Source organism: Barbatula barbatula, assembly GCF_947034865.1.
Source record: "Barbatula barbatula genome assembly, chromosome: 13".
In the NCBI taxonomy this organism is placed as follows: domain Eukaryota; kingdom Metazoa; phylum Chordata; class Actinopteri; order Cypriniformes; family Nemacheilidae; genus Barbatula; species Barbatula barbatula.
The window spans coordinates 11,585,368-11,604,238 of NC_136776.1; the positions used below are offsets into that span (position 1 = coordinate 11,585,368).

The window sequence follows — 18,871 nt, forward strand, 5'->3', positions numbered from 1 at the left end:
CTGTAAATATGGGAATTATGTAGTAAAAAGTGAACATCGGGCATAAGAAGATTAATCTCATCCTACAAACCTTCAGACTGAATTAAAGTATGAATAATATTCTATACATATAATGTTTATATTCAGTTTTTAAATGAGTCACATGACTTTCTGTTTGACATACATTTGTCAACTTTTACATAATGCACACCATACATATTAGACAACTCCAATGATAATATTCATATATGTAGAATTGAGTAAATATCTTACCTATTGGTAGTGATCTGCTGATCAATAAAGATACACATAAAACAAAGTGAAACATCTTTTTAAAGTTTGCAACGACACAAATAAAAGCACAATGAGCTTGGACAAGCAATAGTAGAACCTTTGTAGTTATTTAGAATGATGATTAAGTTAAATATAGTACATGCTGGTTGAGATCTGACATCAATTTGACATGAGCCGGATACTTTCAACAAACTCCACCCATCAATTTATGTTTGCTGATGTAACAGGTTTTAAAAGTATGTCACCATACTGCATGGGTTGCCATGTGTTCTGAGTTTTGATTGTTTGTTATTGTTGTTGTGATCTGGGAATATCAAACCTTGGAATGAATTGGCCATTCAGAAACATGGCATTACATACCAATCAGGGGTTCGTCATCATTACACAACTATGCTGTCATAATCCTGCCTGTTTTGTCTCTGTTATTATATTCCCCTGTTTTGTTGTTTTACCCCCTCGTCGGTCTTTGTTTTGTTTTATTTGAACAAATCAATGTTTTCGTGTAAAGCTGCCTGCGCTTGGGTTCTCTCCGTGTCCAATTCAGGCCATCACCCACCACCTCCATGAAACTTCCAACAGCATAGTAATGCAGTGAAGCTAAGAATTGCACCGCTGGACTTATGACATAGTTTCTTCTTGGTGCCCTCACAAGATGGATCTTGGCACTTGTAAGTCTGAATTTTCATTTGCATCAGATAGTGAATCAAGGGTGTTCAAATTGAATCTTTGATGTAGGCATTTATATACACTGTCTGACTCGACTTCTGTGTTCAAGCTGAATCAAGGGTGTTCAAATTGAATCTTTGATGTAGGCATTTATATACACTGTCACACTCGACTTCTGTGTTCAAGCTGTAGGACTCTTTGTAAAGCTGCCTCTTCAGGTTCCTCTTCAGGGCCGGCAGTAATTCAAAACATGTGTTCAGCGAGTCATGTGTGTGCCGCGTCATGACAAAATATGTGTTCGGCACCTCACATAAACCTATGTGCATCATGCATCATGTCAAAATTCGTGCCTGCTGCAGACGAGTCAAAAGGGTTCATGATAAAAGAGACGCTTGTGTTCAAAAGTGCTCATGGCACCAATCCACCATTATATCAAAGAAGAATGAACGTCACAACGACAGTTCCAAGCAATGTTGTTCGAACGATGCATCTGCGAGACAGGTGTGAGTTGTTAGTTTCTCTGAGGTTGCATCGTACCATGGTGGTTAACCAGCGAGTAATGTTGGTGTTCGGGAAACGCACCCCAGAATGGTTCTGAAGAAAGTATTCCCCCAGAGTCATTGCCTCTTCCAGTCACCAGGACAACTGCCTTCAAAGCTTTGCCTCAAGTGAAAAAGTAAAGGACCTTGTAGACAGATTAGGCGGAAAACAGAAGGAGCTGACCTGCAGATTGGAGATACTGGCATGATTGTGGACCACCAATTGCCATGTCCCTTGTGGCCTGTAGGGAAGGTTGTTAAGATCTTTTGTGGGACTGTCAGATCAGCAGAGAGGCAGGTGAAAGACAAAACCTACATTTGGCCTGTAGCCAATATTCTATGCCTACCTCCTCTCCCTAATTAACATTTGACCTAAGTCACATTACTGTAGAAAATTCACACTGTGAATTTGGGGCGGAGGCGCAGAAAGCATCTGCTAAAAATACATTTTATTTATTATTGGTAGAACATTTATTTTAAGTGACCAGATATTTGCTTTTATTTATAGTACAAATAGACTTTAGACGTCTCTGCATTTATTTTGTACTAAAACGGGGGACTTTAATTTTGAAATAACGGAGGAGTAGCGTTTCTGGTTCCTTTCTTGTCCAGTCACTAATGTTGAAGTGAAACGTGTTAGTAGGACCGTGTTTACAACCATAAAACATTTACTCTTTAGGAGTTATGGTAAATTGTTCGAATTAATATTGTTTTCCGGTACTGATTCCGATTTTCGGGTCTCGTATTTAACAGCAGCAAATATTTACAGCTACAGTTATGCTTGCTACAACATACAGACACTTTTCTTAACCAGTATGTTTTTACTCCATTCTAATTTCAAATCTATACTAATGTAATATTGTTGAAAACATGTATTATCAGTGTTGTAAATATGTTGTGTGGTAAACACTGATCATGGAGAGTGATTTACTCCGACAGTCTGTGTCGTATCACGGGCAAAGTCTCCTTTCACTTTTAAAATGTGAGCAAAGTGAAAATCCAGACTTTAAACACGTGGCTGCAGATCTCTCTAAAGCTTTAAACGAAAGGTAAGATGTCTGTCTTACAAGATGATTTGTTTGAAACTCATGTTTTATTAGTGTATGTCTAAATAGCTTTTAAAGGAGTATAAGTGCAAAAAGTAGAAGTCGTCAATATTTGTTTTGAATATAACTTGATGAAGTTGACAACATTCAAGATTTCATTTGGCAAATTAATAAAAATACTACAGAAACACGTATTTTTAAATCATTAAGTTAAATGCACACGTGCTAGCACAAAAAACATTAAAACACTACACTTACATGTGTTATATATGTTTACATGTTTCGGTTTCAACCAATGGAATGAAACACATCACATTGTAAAAAATATCTTTCCTTGTATGTTTTTAAAGGTTCTTCAAATGTTATCCTTTTGTGATTTGGAAGTAAATAATAATCTTTTAGTTTTCTGATCGGTTCTTTTAACAACATTAAAATCAGGTTAATGTTTTTTGCTTTGTTGATTTGACAACAAAGTGATTTGATTTGGTTAAAGTAACCAGGGAGTACAAGATGTATTTAAAGGTGAACAAAAAACAAGATCAACATGTAAAAAATTAACGCCTTTATTTATAGCGAATCAAAATTTCCCCACTCACCCTTAAGGCATCCTGACTGATTATATAATATCAGGTAGGGCTGGGCGATCTTCCCAAAAAAGCATATCACGATCTGCATGACAACGAATCTTGATCCACCAACTGAATTGGAATTCAGAAGGGTTGTCATGGACCACAATTTGCTATATAAAATACTATAGAACACACTAGTATTTTTCTTTCGAGCGAAACTCAATAAAGTGCATCTATCGTTCAAAGAACAGCTCGACTCTGCTCCGTGGTCTTAACAAAGATCTTCTGAAGCGAATCGATGTTTGCATTTTTCGTTTCAATAGGATAGCGTCTACTCTGGCGGGAGCTTTCGTCACCGTCATTTGCCGGAAAAACAAGCCTCTGGTTCACGCACATTCGAGAGATGATTGAAGCTAGACATCAACGTTAATGGCGCTGTAAATATGGATATTTTTGTTAAACAAACGCATTGTCTCGCTTCAGAAAACCTTTGATCAATGGATGTACTTTTTGGAGCTTCAAAAAGTCAACACCCATTCACTCCCATTCTACCGCTTGGAAGTAAAATGAAACATGGTATTATAACTCAAACTGCATTATTCTTCAAGACAATCATATTCAGTTAGAATGCCTTGAGGGTGAGTAAAACATGGGGAACTTTTGATTCATGGATGAAGTTCCGCTTTAAACTTAAAATAAACGTAGAAAATGAATCCGGAAAGAACAAGTTTAAGCTAAGACTTCTCTGTGAAACCAGGCCTAAAAGTATGAGCATTTATAGAAACCTTTGACTGACCGTTAAGGTTCATTACTGTAAATAATAAATTATGTCTGTAAAATTTGTTTGAAAGATTATTTATTAAAATTATTCTATTAAAACAGGGATAAAGAAGAAAAGAGTCCTATTCTGGAACAGTTTATATCAAGAAAAGCAGATCTTCTGTTTGCCCCATCGTGGAAAACCTGTAAACCACCAGAAGAATGGCAGGAAGAATCAGGAGGTGGACTATCATTATTCATTCATAATCAGATGTCTGTGTTAAAGGAATGTATGATTTTGACTTTAACAATATCCAAGCTGTTATTTTTTATTAAATAGAAAGTAAATTGAAATAATGAAAATCACCATAAAAGGTATTACATATGATTCAAGTCTTCTGAAGCTATTCAACAACATATTTTGTGAGAAACTTTTATCATTTTCATTTCATCCCTTTAATACAGGGGTTCTCATGGGGGCTGGATCCAGGGGGGGCACATATATTGTGGCATTGTATGAAATATAGACATTTATGATAGATTTTTACCAACCAAAATTGATGTTCCAGCATTGAATATGTTTTTGGTTGAATTTAAACTGAGTTTAAGATTATAGTCTTTATTTGGGGGGAGACGCAAAGCAATACACTCTACACCATACCTGCAAACTAGTCGTTTTTTGGCGAAATTAGTTGTTTTGAATCAAAAATAGGTCATTAATGTGATTCGTGTAAATCAATGTTTTTTCCCTTGGGTGGGGCATCTACTCTCGAGCTTCTGAAACGTCTTTGGTCCAGCACCTGGAATCAAAATAACAGCTAACAGAATCACGTATTCTAAACGTGATGTTTGCGCCTGTGAGAAGTATTGCTGTAAGGGATGAACCCAAAGTGTCTATTATCCAGTTCACCCGTGTGATGGAAACGGCTATGTTTTGAGAGACAGTTGCCAGTCTCCCTTTTGAAAATTCCACTTTTAGAGCTCTGCCCTTCTAAGTGAGAACTGCACAGTTGCAGAAGCTGTAGTATACCGATGATATTTAATCATTATTTTAGAGACCGATCAGTTTGTATAATACATTAAATATGTCGTCAGGAGCTGTGTGGATTACTTTTGTATTACTTGTAACTGTAACTTTTTTTTGGAGCTCTTATAACTCGCATCAATCAGGTACTGCACTTTATCTCTCTTTATAAGTCTCTTAACATCAGTCTTGTATTTTCTCTTTCCTGCATATGTTTTAAAACCGAAACCTCAGACGTGCAAGCACTTTTCTTTCGATTGAAACACATCCAGTTTGTATTTGGAGAGACTTTCTCCAAAGTGAGCCTCTCAGAAAACGTAGACAAATGAAGATAATTTTTGATGTTTAATTACGACTTGGGATTGTGATCGCAGGTCGAGGGTAATGTATTTAGTTTTATGAAAATATCGAATTCGACTATAATCCATATTTTTCACTTTTTCAAACAATGATCGTGAAAATTATTGTCATGTGATTAGCTGCTGCTCCATAGGTCTTATGTGGTGCACTTAAAAAAACTTGTGGAGGCCAAATCCCTGAAAAAAATGACTATAAACCCCCCCCCCCCCCGTCTTATTTCTCCTTTTCCGACTCTAAGGGGGCCTTACAACTACACATTTGACAACCACTGCTGTAACCTCTAGAAATAATGTTCGCATTTCAGAGGCGTATGCTGTTATGCCCCCGTTGGAGCAGTTTATGGAGGCGTCTTATGAAGACAGAAGGGAGATCTTCTATAGAGATGTGGAGCGCGGAGACATGGTTATCGGGAGAGTAAACTCAGTTCGGGACTTCGGTTTATTCGTAACTCTTCTCTGCACTGCTGGTGGATTGGAAAGAGATATTGAAGATCTGGAGATAAAGGTTGGGTTTTATTCCTTGTGTTCTCTAACTAAGTCTGTTATTTCACTCCCTCTAGTGGCACTTAACAGAATTGCTAAAACACATTTTTATCTTTCTGAAGGCCTGTGCAGACCTTTGGTGACTGTGAAATGAATTCAAGATATAGCTCTGTGCCCTGCATTTAAAAAATCTTTAGGGCCATTGTATTGGCCACCAGGCATAAATCTGATTTGTGTAAATATCAAGAATCTAAAAAATAAATGTTATGTTTCTGAAAAGGCCCTCTGTCCATTACGAGATGTGCCATCAACCGGAAGCCATGACGATCCGTTGTCTTATTACCAAATTGGGGATTTGATTAGAGGTATGTTAATGTTAATTTCTTCAGTATTTTTAACCTTAAAATCTAAATTAAATGTATTTAATTGTATTTTACGGCACAGCTGGAGTAAAGGACATTGACCGTTATCATGAGAAGTTGACAATCTCGCTGTACTCATCCTCACTGGCTCCTCACTTGGTAAAGGTTAAACTGGGTGTCTTGAGCAAAGAAGATCTGCCTCTCCATTACACGTACGTCAAAACATTGTGAAGTATCCGGTCAAGAAAATAAATCAAGATAAATCAGTCTGTGTTTGACTTTTATTTGCTGATTAAGTCTTTCACTCTTTCAGTCGGGGTGAAAAAGTGGCTGTGGATAGCAGCGAGACTTATGAGAAACTTTTGGAAAGCTCGCTCGGTTTGTCCAACCCTCTAAATGTGGATTATCTCTTGGGAAAGCTTGGAATAAATGACACACAAACGCCATCATTAATGAGAGGATTGCAGAGGTACATTGCCATGATTTTGTTTTCGTGTGATTCATGACAGTCCTGGTGTTTGTGTAATTTAATTGTTTATTTGTTTATGCAGTAAACATTTTAAGGAAGACGATTTTGCGACTACCATCCGGAAAAAACAGTCTGTGTCCTGGGCCTTGAAATGGTTTGAATTGACAATTTAATCTCTGTTTAAAATGCAAAATCACAGGTTGCTTTATGTACTTTACCATCAAACAATGAGCTGTCTGATAAGATTTAGGAGGAAATGTCAAATTCTAAATCTTCTAAAGCTTACTTTTGAGAACTTTCAATAAGCACTGCATTTTGAATGCACTTGCTCAAAACTGTTTTTGTTAATTGATAACTCTAAAATGTAACGGAATTGCAACATGAAGTGTTTCTTAGTTAGAGCACGATGGTCTGAACAAACCCGTGAAGAATCAAATCATATTTTATCCCAAATGAATGTGGAAAAATACATATTTATTTTATCATTACCATTTTGGTGAGAAATGGCATAGACAGATTCACTGGTACTGATTTGATCATTTCTTTGTTACTCAAGCGTAAAATCCGGCGTTGATTATTTTAAATCTGGACGGTCTGTAGACGCAATGAACGAATACAACAAGGCCTTGGAGATCGACACCAATAATGTGGAGGCTCTCGTTGCGCGTGGAGCCCTGTGAGTCACAATCATATTTCCAATATTGTATATATGATTCTGTCACAGTACATGACAATAAATTGAGTTCTTTCATATTTAATTTTTAGATATGCAACTAAAGGAAGCTTGGTGAAAGCGATTAATGACTTTGAGCTGGCATTGGAGAACTGCCCTACACACAGGAACGCTAAGAAGTACCTCTGCCAGACGCTAGTGGAGCGAGGCAGGCGGTATGTCACAATCTCATATCTTTAAAGGAATCGCTCACCCAAATATAAAAATACAGCACTGGAAAATAATGAGAGAGGGGTGAACTATTCTAAAGGTGTGCTGATAATGTTTTTGTTTTTTGTAGACTTGAGGAAGAAGAGAAGTTGGTCACCGCCGAGGGTCTTTACAAAAGAGCCATATCTCTAGATGATACGTTTCAAGAGGCTCCAGAGGCTCTTGAGAAACTTCAGATACGGATCCAGGTGAGCTGGATGAACCTGTCTGGCACACAAAGTTTTGTGTAGTTGCAGATTTAGTAAGATATATATTAAGGGTGCTCCGATTGATCGGTCGGCGATCATAATCGACCGATAATTGCTTTGGGCTGTTTGATCAGCGGTCTCTATAAAGGCCGATCCAGAAAAGCCGATCAGATGATGCAAAACTCGCCATACAATTTTTTACGCGATGCTAATAATGCCTTCACCGTTAGGGCAATTGTACAAGATGTGTGAAAAGACAATACATTAGCAATCTGCAACATGTGTACCAAGCAAATTCCACGAGGCGGAAAGAAAGCAAAACATTTTAACACCACCAACCTCATCAGACATTTGAAGGTTAGTCACGTAAAGGAATATGAGGAGTTTTCTAAATTAGCTAGCGCTAAGACAGCACGAGACAGTTCAGCAACTCACGCGCCACTCACTCAGCTGTCGGTAACAGAGACGTTTCAAAGACCGCAACCCTACAGCAGGGACAGTAACTGTGTTCACACCAAGCGCGACTTGCGGGAATAAAACACGCTATTCGCGAGTAGTTGGACGCTTGAACATTTGAATTTTACTCGCTTTCATTCGCGTGTGAAATTCGCGTCATGGGAGTGGCTTCTGCCAGGCGGCTCCCGTCTAATTGCGAAATGGCGGACATAAATGCCCTCTATAAATGCCCACAAAAAAGCAAAGTTATAGATACAGATATGGAAGTTGTTACTTATTTGTATTTTTTGTTGCTGTGCACCTGTGGTCCTTCAAGTGTATTAGAAATGGCTGACTGACTCAAAACAATAGTTTTTTAGTTTAAAGTCTAAAGCTAAATTTAAAGATGTTAAGATGTTCTGTCTTTATTTTATTTTATATTCTACAGGAAAGTTGTATTTGTCAAGCCCTAAGCTGTTCCCAATAACCAAGCACAGGCTGCTAAGTTAATATGCTGAACATGTTTATTGTAAATAAATAAACAGTTGTCAATCTATGATAAATTGTCTTCTCTTAATTGTAATATGTAATATACATATCGTTTAATAAATAATGCTACATGATAAATAGAAGGCTTCAAATAGACCCTGTAATCGGTGATCGGTATCGGGTGATACAGCTTCCAGTAATCAGGGATCGGCCCCAAAAATCCTGATCGGAGCACCCCTAATATATATGTGAAAACAAAGTAATGTATGTACGGATCCGCATTTAGAATATTGACATACTGATTAAGTGTTTTTGTCACTTATGTATCAACCTTGGACCTGTGAAACCTGATGATGGGACCTTTAAACCTCATTGCACTGGGTTGACAAAAATGCCCCACATGGATTAAAAAAAAACGCAACACTGTTGGTTTGTATTTTGTTCCTGGCACAACTGGTAACTATATCTTACTATCATTGCTACGTGTAAAATGTTTTCTCGCATTATATCATTGTTTAACACTGTGATGCTAAATACGCTGTATGAAAACGAAATTGTTTCATTTGTGATGAAATTTAAATGGCACGGCATGATCGCATCTCTTGCTGCATGCACGCACACATGCTAATTAAACTTGGAAAAATTCTTCCAACTTTACCCTGCAAATGAACTGCTTTAAAGAAATCACTGAAATTGAAAGAACTGGAAGCTGCCAAAGAGCAGGAAAAACCTAAGACCGGGAAGACGAGTGCAGAAAAATTGCGTAAAATCCTAAAAGAAGACAAAAGGTAATGTAAACACCACAATATGCATTCCAATGGTTTTATTTCTTAAAGGAAAATTGGACATGTATACAAAGCCATATAGTTGTCACCATTGTTCAGAGGGGCTCACATCCTCATCCTAGGTCAAATCTACTGTTGAAAAATGTAGGTAGAGTCAACCAAATGGATTTTTTCAATAATTAGACACAGTGTTGTCAAAGTTGACATGGTCTTTTCAATACTTTTTATTCGTTAAATATTTGCTAAGCACACAGACAAACATGAAGAGTAACAAATAGTAATGGTTTATTAAAATAACATTAACAATTTAAATAAAAGGTTTCCGTCCGACGGTGACAAAATGTTTGTCTTGAATCGGTCAAATTAATCTCTTAATACATTTGCTAAGAATTCTTTTAATATGTAGTTTTATAGTTTTGAAACTGTAATTTAGTTGAATAAAATATGACGCATTGGCACCCAAAAATCTTCTATCAAAACAAGGTTAGAGTTTACTCTTTTATCAATTTTGCTGTAAATGTCTGGTTCTCCCCTGAATGTTAGCCTGATGTTTTTGCTTCAATATAGAATGAAGAAGAAACGCAAAAGATCAACCTCCTCCTCGTCTACCTCTTCGAGTTCATCTTCAACATCTGGCGAGGACTCTCCCTCAACCAGTCACAAGAAATCCAAGAAACGCAAGCACAAACGGAGGCGCTCGTCTCGCAGCAGTAAGAAACACAAGCGGAGAATGTCATCCTGTAGCGATAAAACCGTTGAAGAAGAGTGCTTTCCTGCCCCTGCCAACACATCAGCTTCATTCCTTAACCAGAAATCTATAACCAAACTCATCAGTGAGGGAGAACGGCCTCTTGTCAAAGGCCATTGTGAGGAAATCGGAGGTAGGTTTGTGGGCCCACGTATGTCAGAGAACAAATTTGGAGCCCACTGCGGAAGTAATGGTCCTGATGCGAACGGCGAGCTTAGAGAAAAACACAAGGATCGACGGATATCAGAGGAGAAACGGGAACATTCAGGAAACAGGAGGAATTCCTCCTCCTCAAGCCACTCGGAGCGTTCCCGCAGATCTCAGGACTTCACCTCGCGGGGCAGGAGTCACAGTGAATCTGTGGGAGGAAGGGTTGAGGGGATAGATAAAGAGGAGAAAACTAGCCAACAAAAGGCTCTTCCTTCTCATTTGACAGACATTTTCAGTCAGATCGCTGAATTTGAGAGAGAAAAAAAGCAGAAAAAGTGAGAAGAGCATCTCTTTAGCAATCAGTTGCATTGTTCTTCAGTTATGGTAAGAGTATAGGCATTTAAAATGTGGAATGTACAATAAATTGATCAGAACTGTTTTAGTTTATTTTCGTAGTTTAAATTTAAAGTTTATTTTCTTAGGTTTGGTTAAAAGGAACGTTGCTGATAAAAACTGTTGTGTGATTAGAATGATGCCACAGTATTATAAATCTCATTGAGTGTCATGTTATGCCCAAATAAATGAATGTAATGGACAGTACTATGCTGTTAGGTGTTTTTTGCTTGTAATGTATACATATCATTCGTACATGCTATGATGCATATTTTGCATTTTTCCTAATAAGAAAACATTTCAGAATGAAGACTTGTTTTATAATTGAAACGTTGATTTGACTGATAGTAAAGCTGAGGCTCTAAATATTCTGTGGGGAGTGGTATGGTTTAACAGTAGAAAGTATTTAAAGCGTATTTTGTGATGGAAAATTACATGCATAACTTTAAGAATGAATGTGTCAGAAGTTTAAATCTTAAGCCTAAAATTTGTATGAAATATTACAAATGTCCAAATGTTGTGCAGTCCATCAGAGGGCAGTGTAACACCAGGTCTTTCCTCGTGTCTTTGGTCTCTTAAAATGTTGTTATTGCAAGCTCTTGCATTAACTGAAGCATCTATTGATTTCAATATGCAACATTACATATATCTAAATCCGAGTTTATTCGAAAGCTTTTGCTTGCCTTTTTCCATTTGTTTGACACTAAAGTTTCACCAGTAACAACAGGAATCTTCCAAAGATGCATTTTGAAAATCAGTACAGTACAGCAAGTTTTACTGCCACCAAGAACAAAAGTATGGAAATAAGCCTTTCTCTTAAGGGTTCATTCAAATCAATGGGTCACAAATCCAGAAAAAGTATCAGATTATAGAAAGTAAGAAAACCATAAACCTGCAAAAGATCACATCAGAGCACCTGTATACTGCAAGGTCCTAAAACACCTGCCTTTAGGATCATGGTAGTCTATTGAGGACAATTACATGGATAACAGACAGATAACTGTTAGTTCTTTGCTATAATTTCACTCATAAATCCCTGGGTTTATCATTGGATTCTGTTTGTGAGAAGATAGAGCATCATACAGTCACAGGTGGACAGCTCCAAGATGAAAATATGCTGGAAATGCAAAGAATGTGAAGGAGCTGGAAGATTTTCTGCAGACCAGTGGACGAATTACAACTCTGGAAACCTAAAAACATTCACTCATCGTCCGGGTAACATTTTGAGCTTATTCAGGAAAGAATATTTTAAATTGTGTATGTTTTTAACATTTCACCGATTCTGAAAAGCATATGAAAATCTGTGACTCTCTGAAGGTCCTTTATTACCTGAGACAGTCGTGAGAAATGGCTCTGGGTTTAGGACAGACATGACTGCGTTTGATGAAACGGCAGATTCTCAGTCTAGGAATTACCCATCATGCCCTTCTACCACTCACTGGATGGGCCCATTCAGAGGAGAAATTTGGTCTGTATAAAGCTATTCTCTTCAGGGATAATCGTCCAGAAGAACATGCTGACTATGATGAGGCGTTCAATTGAAGCTGGAACAGTAAAAAGACATCTGGTTAAAGTAAAGTGGGAACTCATTGAATTCTTGGACCATGTCTGAAGGAAAAAAGAAGTCAAATCTTACCAGTGTCTTAAGTTTCTGAATTATAACTTTTAAACCTATTGAACAAAGGAATACATTTCAGTATTCAGTTATCTCAAATGTTTATATCATTTTAGAAGAAAATTTTAATTTATTTTTATATTTAGTTATCAGAATTTCTATCAAATATCAGAAAAATAAGTCAACTTACCAAAATAATTGATGTTCTCGTATTCTAAAATTGAATATTTCATTAATTTTAAATTCAAGATTATATCCTTTTTGGGGTACCCTACACAAGGGGGGCTCACACTGAAAAGTTTGACAAGACTTAATATCTAATAATGCACTTTTTGTACCCAGAAGAATAAATTATGCATAAAAAAAACTTGCATTACATTTTGTCAGGATATGCAAGTGCGTGAACTGATAACAGGATAATGAATATGGTAACAAGGGGGGTGGAGCTAAGACACAAGACAGGAGAGCAATGGCCATGTGCTTCCAAATACAAGACATGGGACTGTAACTTCAACCTAGAAAAACAACCACAAGAAGGGCTGGATCATGACAAATTTCTGCTTAAAGTTCCCCCAGAATGCTTTGCTACAGGTCCCTTTTACGTGCAGTGTTACAAGTTTTATCATTGCAACTTGAAGAACAAGTTGCGATTATTTGCTGATAACATTAAATGAATGTTAAACCAGGCATTCGTTTACTTCGAAATACATGGCTAGCATACATCCAAGTCTTTTGAGAGGTGACTCTGTACTCACTGTACTAACTGACAATAGTTGTTATAAATAAGATCAAACACATTTTACCATAAGGCTTGCATGCTTGTTTAGATTAACTAGTTTTTCTTATCAGCCATAAACTATTTCTTCTCATATTGCAAAAGTAGATTCAAACCTCTTAGTTTGGCTTCTTACAAAAAGCCTCCAATCAAACTTCAGAATTTTGTAGTAAGCAAATTCGCTTCTGCTGAATCCCTATGTAAATATGCAGATATCGCTCTGTTTGCGTGTTCAGCGTCTCTAGTTTGTTGTTGTGGAAATAACCAATGATGCAACACGATTGCGCTTTTCTGAACGTATTCAAGCTCATTTGAATATACAGGCTTTGAAAAGTCTGTGAATTCCATTACATTTGTAGCCTAAAAAAGATTGGGTTAATTTGGTAAACACTCAGCCTGTACAAGAGCGCTATAGAAATATGGCGGAGAATCTAGGATGGATATTTCAAGGGAGCGGAATTTCAGAGAGTGGACGGGGATGAAAATTGCTGACTCCAGTTGCTGGGACCGGGCCTTGGCTAAATCCAGTGAAGAGATATGAAGACTTTCTAATTTGCTTCTCCCGTATTTTAATAATAGCTGTGCATAAGTAATTTCTGAAAGGCCAGTCGGCACTGGGCATGGGAAAATTAAACTCATTTTATCGTAAAGCAGGTGGATTTCTATTTATCATTAGCATGCATACAATTTGCAGAGCTTTATTTCTTCTACTGATGGAATGTAACCAAATAATGTATGAAGTCTTTTTCTCTGGCTCGTGCACAAGTGAAATTCAAAGATAAAAGTGCAGGCGCCTGCAATTTTCTGCCACCCCAACCTAATTCTGGAAGCTTCTTCTTACAGCACAGATTCATTTGCTCTGCGTTAAAGTGACATTAGGATTCAGATCTGATGAAATGCAGGCCTTCCTTTATATCATAAAGGAGTCCGACACCCCCCTTACTATCTTCGACTTCGCTTCTGCTATAGAATTATTGCCACTAACATTCTCATTACGCTATTTGCACTGTGTGAATATTAAAACTGTGCCCTTTAAAAACTTGTTTTTAAATCAAACATGCCCATGTCCATCTGTTACGGCTGTGCTGGAAATTGTGTGAAATAGGAAAAAGTATTAATTCAGAATATATATGAACCTCGGCCATAAGCAGATTATGAGCATTTAGAATGGTTTGTTATCATAATATTTTGCACAGCACATTGCAAACTTGTGTTGGCCAGTTTAAACACGCCGTCCAAGATCATAGTTAATTCTGCTGATTTATGGTAATTCTGCAACTCTATCGCACGTGGCATCAGAGACACTAACAAGCTTAGCATAAGCTTCGGCTGAAACCTTATGAGGTTTGAATTCGGTGGCGCAAAATCTCGCTTCAGCAGAAATGGCACGATTCCGACCTTAAAAAAATTAGTGCTGCTACATATATTTTTGCAAGGAAAGGTAGTCTGGGCATTGCGGAAAAATGCTGTGTTTATAGATTTTGAGGAAATGCCTTAGTAGTCATTACTGAGTTGACTTCTTGCGTTGAAAATTGTCTTCTGTATTAATCTTTATTTTCCTTATTCCAGCAAAAATATATCTAGTTAATTATTGTTAAATACAAAATTACTACAATTATTATAATTATCATGTCCAGTTAGATCCATAAATATTTGGACAGATTTTTTTTATTTTAGGTGTGTATCAAAGTGTATTCGAGTTACAGTTTCATAATGGATGGATGACATATTCCTCTCCATGATAAAGAAAAACACATTCTCAACTTCCAGAAAAGTGGAGAACACTTTCCTAGATGTAAATATGTCAATTTTTGTCAATCAAAACAATGAAGAGAATATTCAGATTATTTCTTCACACTGGACATTGCGAAGGTGTTTTTCTTTATCATGGAGAGAATAATGTCATCATCCACCACTTTTATAGCTAATTCTAAAACTGTAACTTGAATACATTTTGATACACAGCTAAAATAAGAAAATAATTGGACTTTTCTTCTTCTTTTGATTTATGAACCTAACTTTATACACCGTGTAGGTAGTATGGGAGTCTATCCCAGCATACAGTCTCTCAGGTGTGCACCACGCGACACATTGGACAGGTTGCCGGTCCAACCACCATGGTTGTAGCAGTAAACTTCACATCACACTAAAAAAAACCTGAAACCCTGCGTGGGTTAATTTTTTATTTATTACCCAATGGTTGGGTTTGTTCATTTTTGACCCAATGTGGGGTAAAATAAGACCAAATCTGATTGGTTGATTGGAATGTTGTTCCTGGGTCATTAATAATCCAAATCAGGAAGGCCCAGAGCCACCAAACTCAAACAGAACACATTCACCCCAATAGAAACCACCTATAATGTCTTAGCAGTCGCATAGCAATACCCTAGCAACCGTCCAGAGCACCCTAGCATACCAACGTCCTGGGAATATACAGGAAATGAATCCCAATTAGAAATACATACAACTTTCTGACTGATGAAGGAAACTCAGACCATTCCCCCCACCCCGTTTCATGTGTAATAATTCAATACCAAGCAGAATGGTCACTTGTAGCAGGTTACTTGGAAATGTCATTGTTACAAACTCTCAGCATTATCGAAATTATACATTTGGAGCTGTTACGGCGCAGCTTCACAAAACCGAGGGGAAAGATGAGGACAGTCTCATCTTATTAAAAGAGATGAAATAGTGGAATTAGCTTGAATCTAATTACAAGCCACGCTATCTAATGTAAAAACATGCCTGTTTTTTTACTCTCATTCATTTGGACTAGTAATTAGGTTTGGCCTCTAAAATGCCACCCTTTAATCATCCAAAGGCAGATGTGATTTGCAGTGCAATTTAATCTTGCTTTAATGAAGAACTAATGGATGCATTGCAAATTACTTTTTTTCGTACGGGAGGGAAAAAATATATTTCCTGCTTTTGAAAAGATCAAGAGTATCTTTGATAATACCGGAGAGGGCCTGGTCGCTCCACTGCATCGAGCCAACAAGGTCTTTTACTAGACTCACTATTCAATAGAAATGAGGCCACAATTAGCAACAAAGCAGAGAAAATGCATCCGTGCACCAGAATGGCTCATCGTGGCTGAAGCCCTCGGCTCCCGGAGCCTTGTTAGCGGCAGGGCTAAAGTGTCACCGTGGAACAATGGTCTGTGATAAATTACCCTCCCTCTAAAAAAAGATATACGCCTAATTTTCAATTACGGCTAAAAATGCATCCTAGATTGAAGACAAATTGGACACGTGTGGGACACAAACTCATATGCACACTGTCACCCTCTCCAGTTTCATATGAGAGAGAAAATATTTTTTTATGTGTTATGGGTTGGATCAAATATGAGATGAACATGTTGAGAAACTCTTATAATGAAATGACCTTGTGTTTTGCATAACAAAGAATTTTCATTTCAAAGGGACTATTCACCTACAATTAAAAATTGTGTCATCATTTATTCACCCTTGTGTCATTCAATACCAGTACATGACTCTTTCTTCGGTGGAACACAAAAGAAGATATTTTGAGAAATGTCTTAGTGGTTTTGTGTTCATACAATGGAAGTCAATGGGGTGCGGTGTTGTTTGGCCATTAACATTCTTCAAAATATCTTCTCTTGTGTTCTGCAGATGAAAGAAAGTCATACAGGTTTTGAATGATATGCGGGTATGGAAGACTCTCTATTTTTAGTAATTTGAGAAATTGTAATGTAGTTTATCAAATAATTATTCAACATTGACCATCTTTAGAGACTCTAATTCTAATTGTGAATCTTAAACAGTGAATGACGTTTGACATTTTCACTGGATGCCATTAAAGGTGGATTTCGACAGATAAATGCAATAAAAACATTACAACTACGGAAGGGGCGCTTGTCCAAATGAGCCCTTGAGTATCTCGGTGTGTATGCGTGCTTCCTAAAAATGAGAGAGGATGAAATCCTAATAGAAGTTGGGCTTAACTCAAGAAACAGCCAGCCTGTATATCTGATTACTGGGGCCAGTAATTTCTTTTTTAAATAAGGGAAAAATTGGATAGTATGAATGAAATTTTCCTGTCAAAGTGCAACGATTGTACCACGGGAGATTATGTATTTTTATAATCATTCATCAGCGGTGAGAGTGCTCAGGCTTAGCATAATGGAATTCGTAAACTGGTTTAAGTCTGAACATGGGGGTATACTATCAGGCCGACCATAAACGCCTAAATGGTGGTGCGCTGGTGAACCCAGTCAAACATTTTTACTTCCTGAAGATTTTAGACATGTGGGGTGAGAATGATTGCAGGGACATTGCCCTAAATATTTATTCCAAGGATTTCTGGTTGTATGTGTTATATTGAATTACATTTGCTGAAGACTGTTACCACAGCTGAGCTTGAGTGCCAAAAAGGGATGCATGAAGAGCATGGTAATATTTAATGCATGTCAAATATGGATGGGTGAATTACACTGAATATAAAAGATGTAGAGGTATGTTAGTGTTATGTGACTGTTATTATGTATAATGTTAAATCTGATAAGTTCAATGAGTCTTTATCATAGGCGGAGCTAGCAGGGGGAACCCGGGGAACTGGCCCCCCAAAACATTTTATACATCGACGTCACGTTTTTACTCAGACATGCCCCTCTGTCCAAGGCAAAACATTGGAAAATTAATGCTATTAACAGTAAACAGCCAAACCAGATTTCAGCAATCTATTATCTGCTGAAATTAAAAGCAGCTGGACTCAACTGTGATACTTACGACTTGACATTGCTGTGACTATGAAATGTTGCGCAGTTTTCTGATCTCATTTCGATGCCGGGGACACACACAAAGCCTGAAGGAAACATTTCTTAATTATAGTAACATTATGTGATTCAATGAATTGACTGTTTAATTGACATTGCTGTGAAATATTTACATTGCTGTTCTTAATGTTTTACAATTATTTAGGTGTTAACGTTTACATGTAATAAGAAATACATCTGCGTATAACTCTTTATATATTTCTAGCATTGGCACAAAAACCCCTGCAAATGTTTGTATAAGTATGTAAAATTTTTAACTTATTGTTCATTTAAACATTAAATATTATTGAATATGATGAATTGTATTTTTAAGATATGATGAATATGAATACCTTTTGTGAATTTATGAAAAACGATTTTGCTTATGAACTTTGATAAATAAATAAAAATGATAATCGATTAAAATTTAGGAACGTTTCTATGTTTAATATCAAATGTAAGTGTCTGGTCTTTTTCTGGGAGCTTCCAAAATGAAAATATTAGTATTTCTCCACTAGATGTCAGGATCAGATTTCTCCCGTTCTCTCTATTTCTTACTTTAGGTTGTATTTGCATTCTGTCTGTGTATGTCTAAAATCAATGAATTTATTACTTTGCTTTGTTTCACCAATTTTCTTTCTTTTCTCTGGATTCGTCCAAACTTGTTGCTTCTTTCTGTACATTGATTTCAGCATGATAAATAAAAGAAGTGTTGAAGAAGGCTTAATTTCCTATCACATAACATTGATGAAATTAGCTATACTTTGAGTCTTTATCAAAGACCATAATTCCATTTTTAACCATATCAGTGTAGTCAGGATTTAACGCTTCTTAAACCAGTGGCACACATGTGTACCGTCCCATCCTGGGACAACAGTTAAATCACCCACCTACACTGCTGATCCAGATCTGGTAAGTACAAGAGCAAAGGACGCCATGTGCCTGGCGGGATTACTGGAATGGCACCTTTGTGAAGGTGAGCTCATCGAATGTGACTTGGATATACAGTAGTTCTTGACAAACTGAC

The 18,871-nt window shown here is 37.1% G+C and overlaps 1 protein-coding gene across 3 annotated transcripts; it reads left to right on the forward strand.

Annotated features, from left to right (window-relative positions):
- Positions 1 to 2,063: 2,063 nt before the first annotated feature.
- Positions 2,064 to 10,887, forward strand: ttc14 (tetratricopeptide repeat domain 14). Of its 3 annotated transcripts, none has more exons than XM_079471505.1 (13): positions 2,064 to 2,165; positions 2,418 to 2,527; positions 3,976 to 4,094; positions 5,541 to 5,740; positions 5,999 to 6,083; positions 6,163 to 6,292; positions 6,394 to 6,549; positions 6,632 to 6,703; positions 7,106 to 7,225; positions 7,315 to 7,437; positions 7,563 to 7,680; positions 9,286 to 9,392; positions 9,957 to 10,887. In XM_079471505.1, the coding sequence occupies exons 1-13, from the start codon at positions 2,163 to 2,165 to the stop codon at positions 10,624 to 10,626; spliced, it is 2,013 nt and encodes a 670-aa protein (XP_079327631.1). In that variant the 5' UTR covers positions 2,064 to 2,162; the 3' UTR covers positions 10,627 to 10,887. The 3 variants fall into 3 exon arrangements, with proteins under 3 accessions (XP_079327631.1, XP_079327632.1, XP_079327630.1); XM_079471506.1 differs by having other exon boundaries at positions 2,081 to 2,291; XM_079471504.1 differs by lacking the exon at positions 2,064 to 2,165 and having other exon boundaries at positions 2,241 to 2,527.
- Positions 10,888 to 18,871: the final 7,984 nt, after the last annotated feature.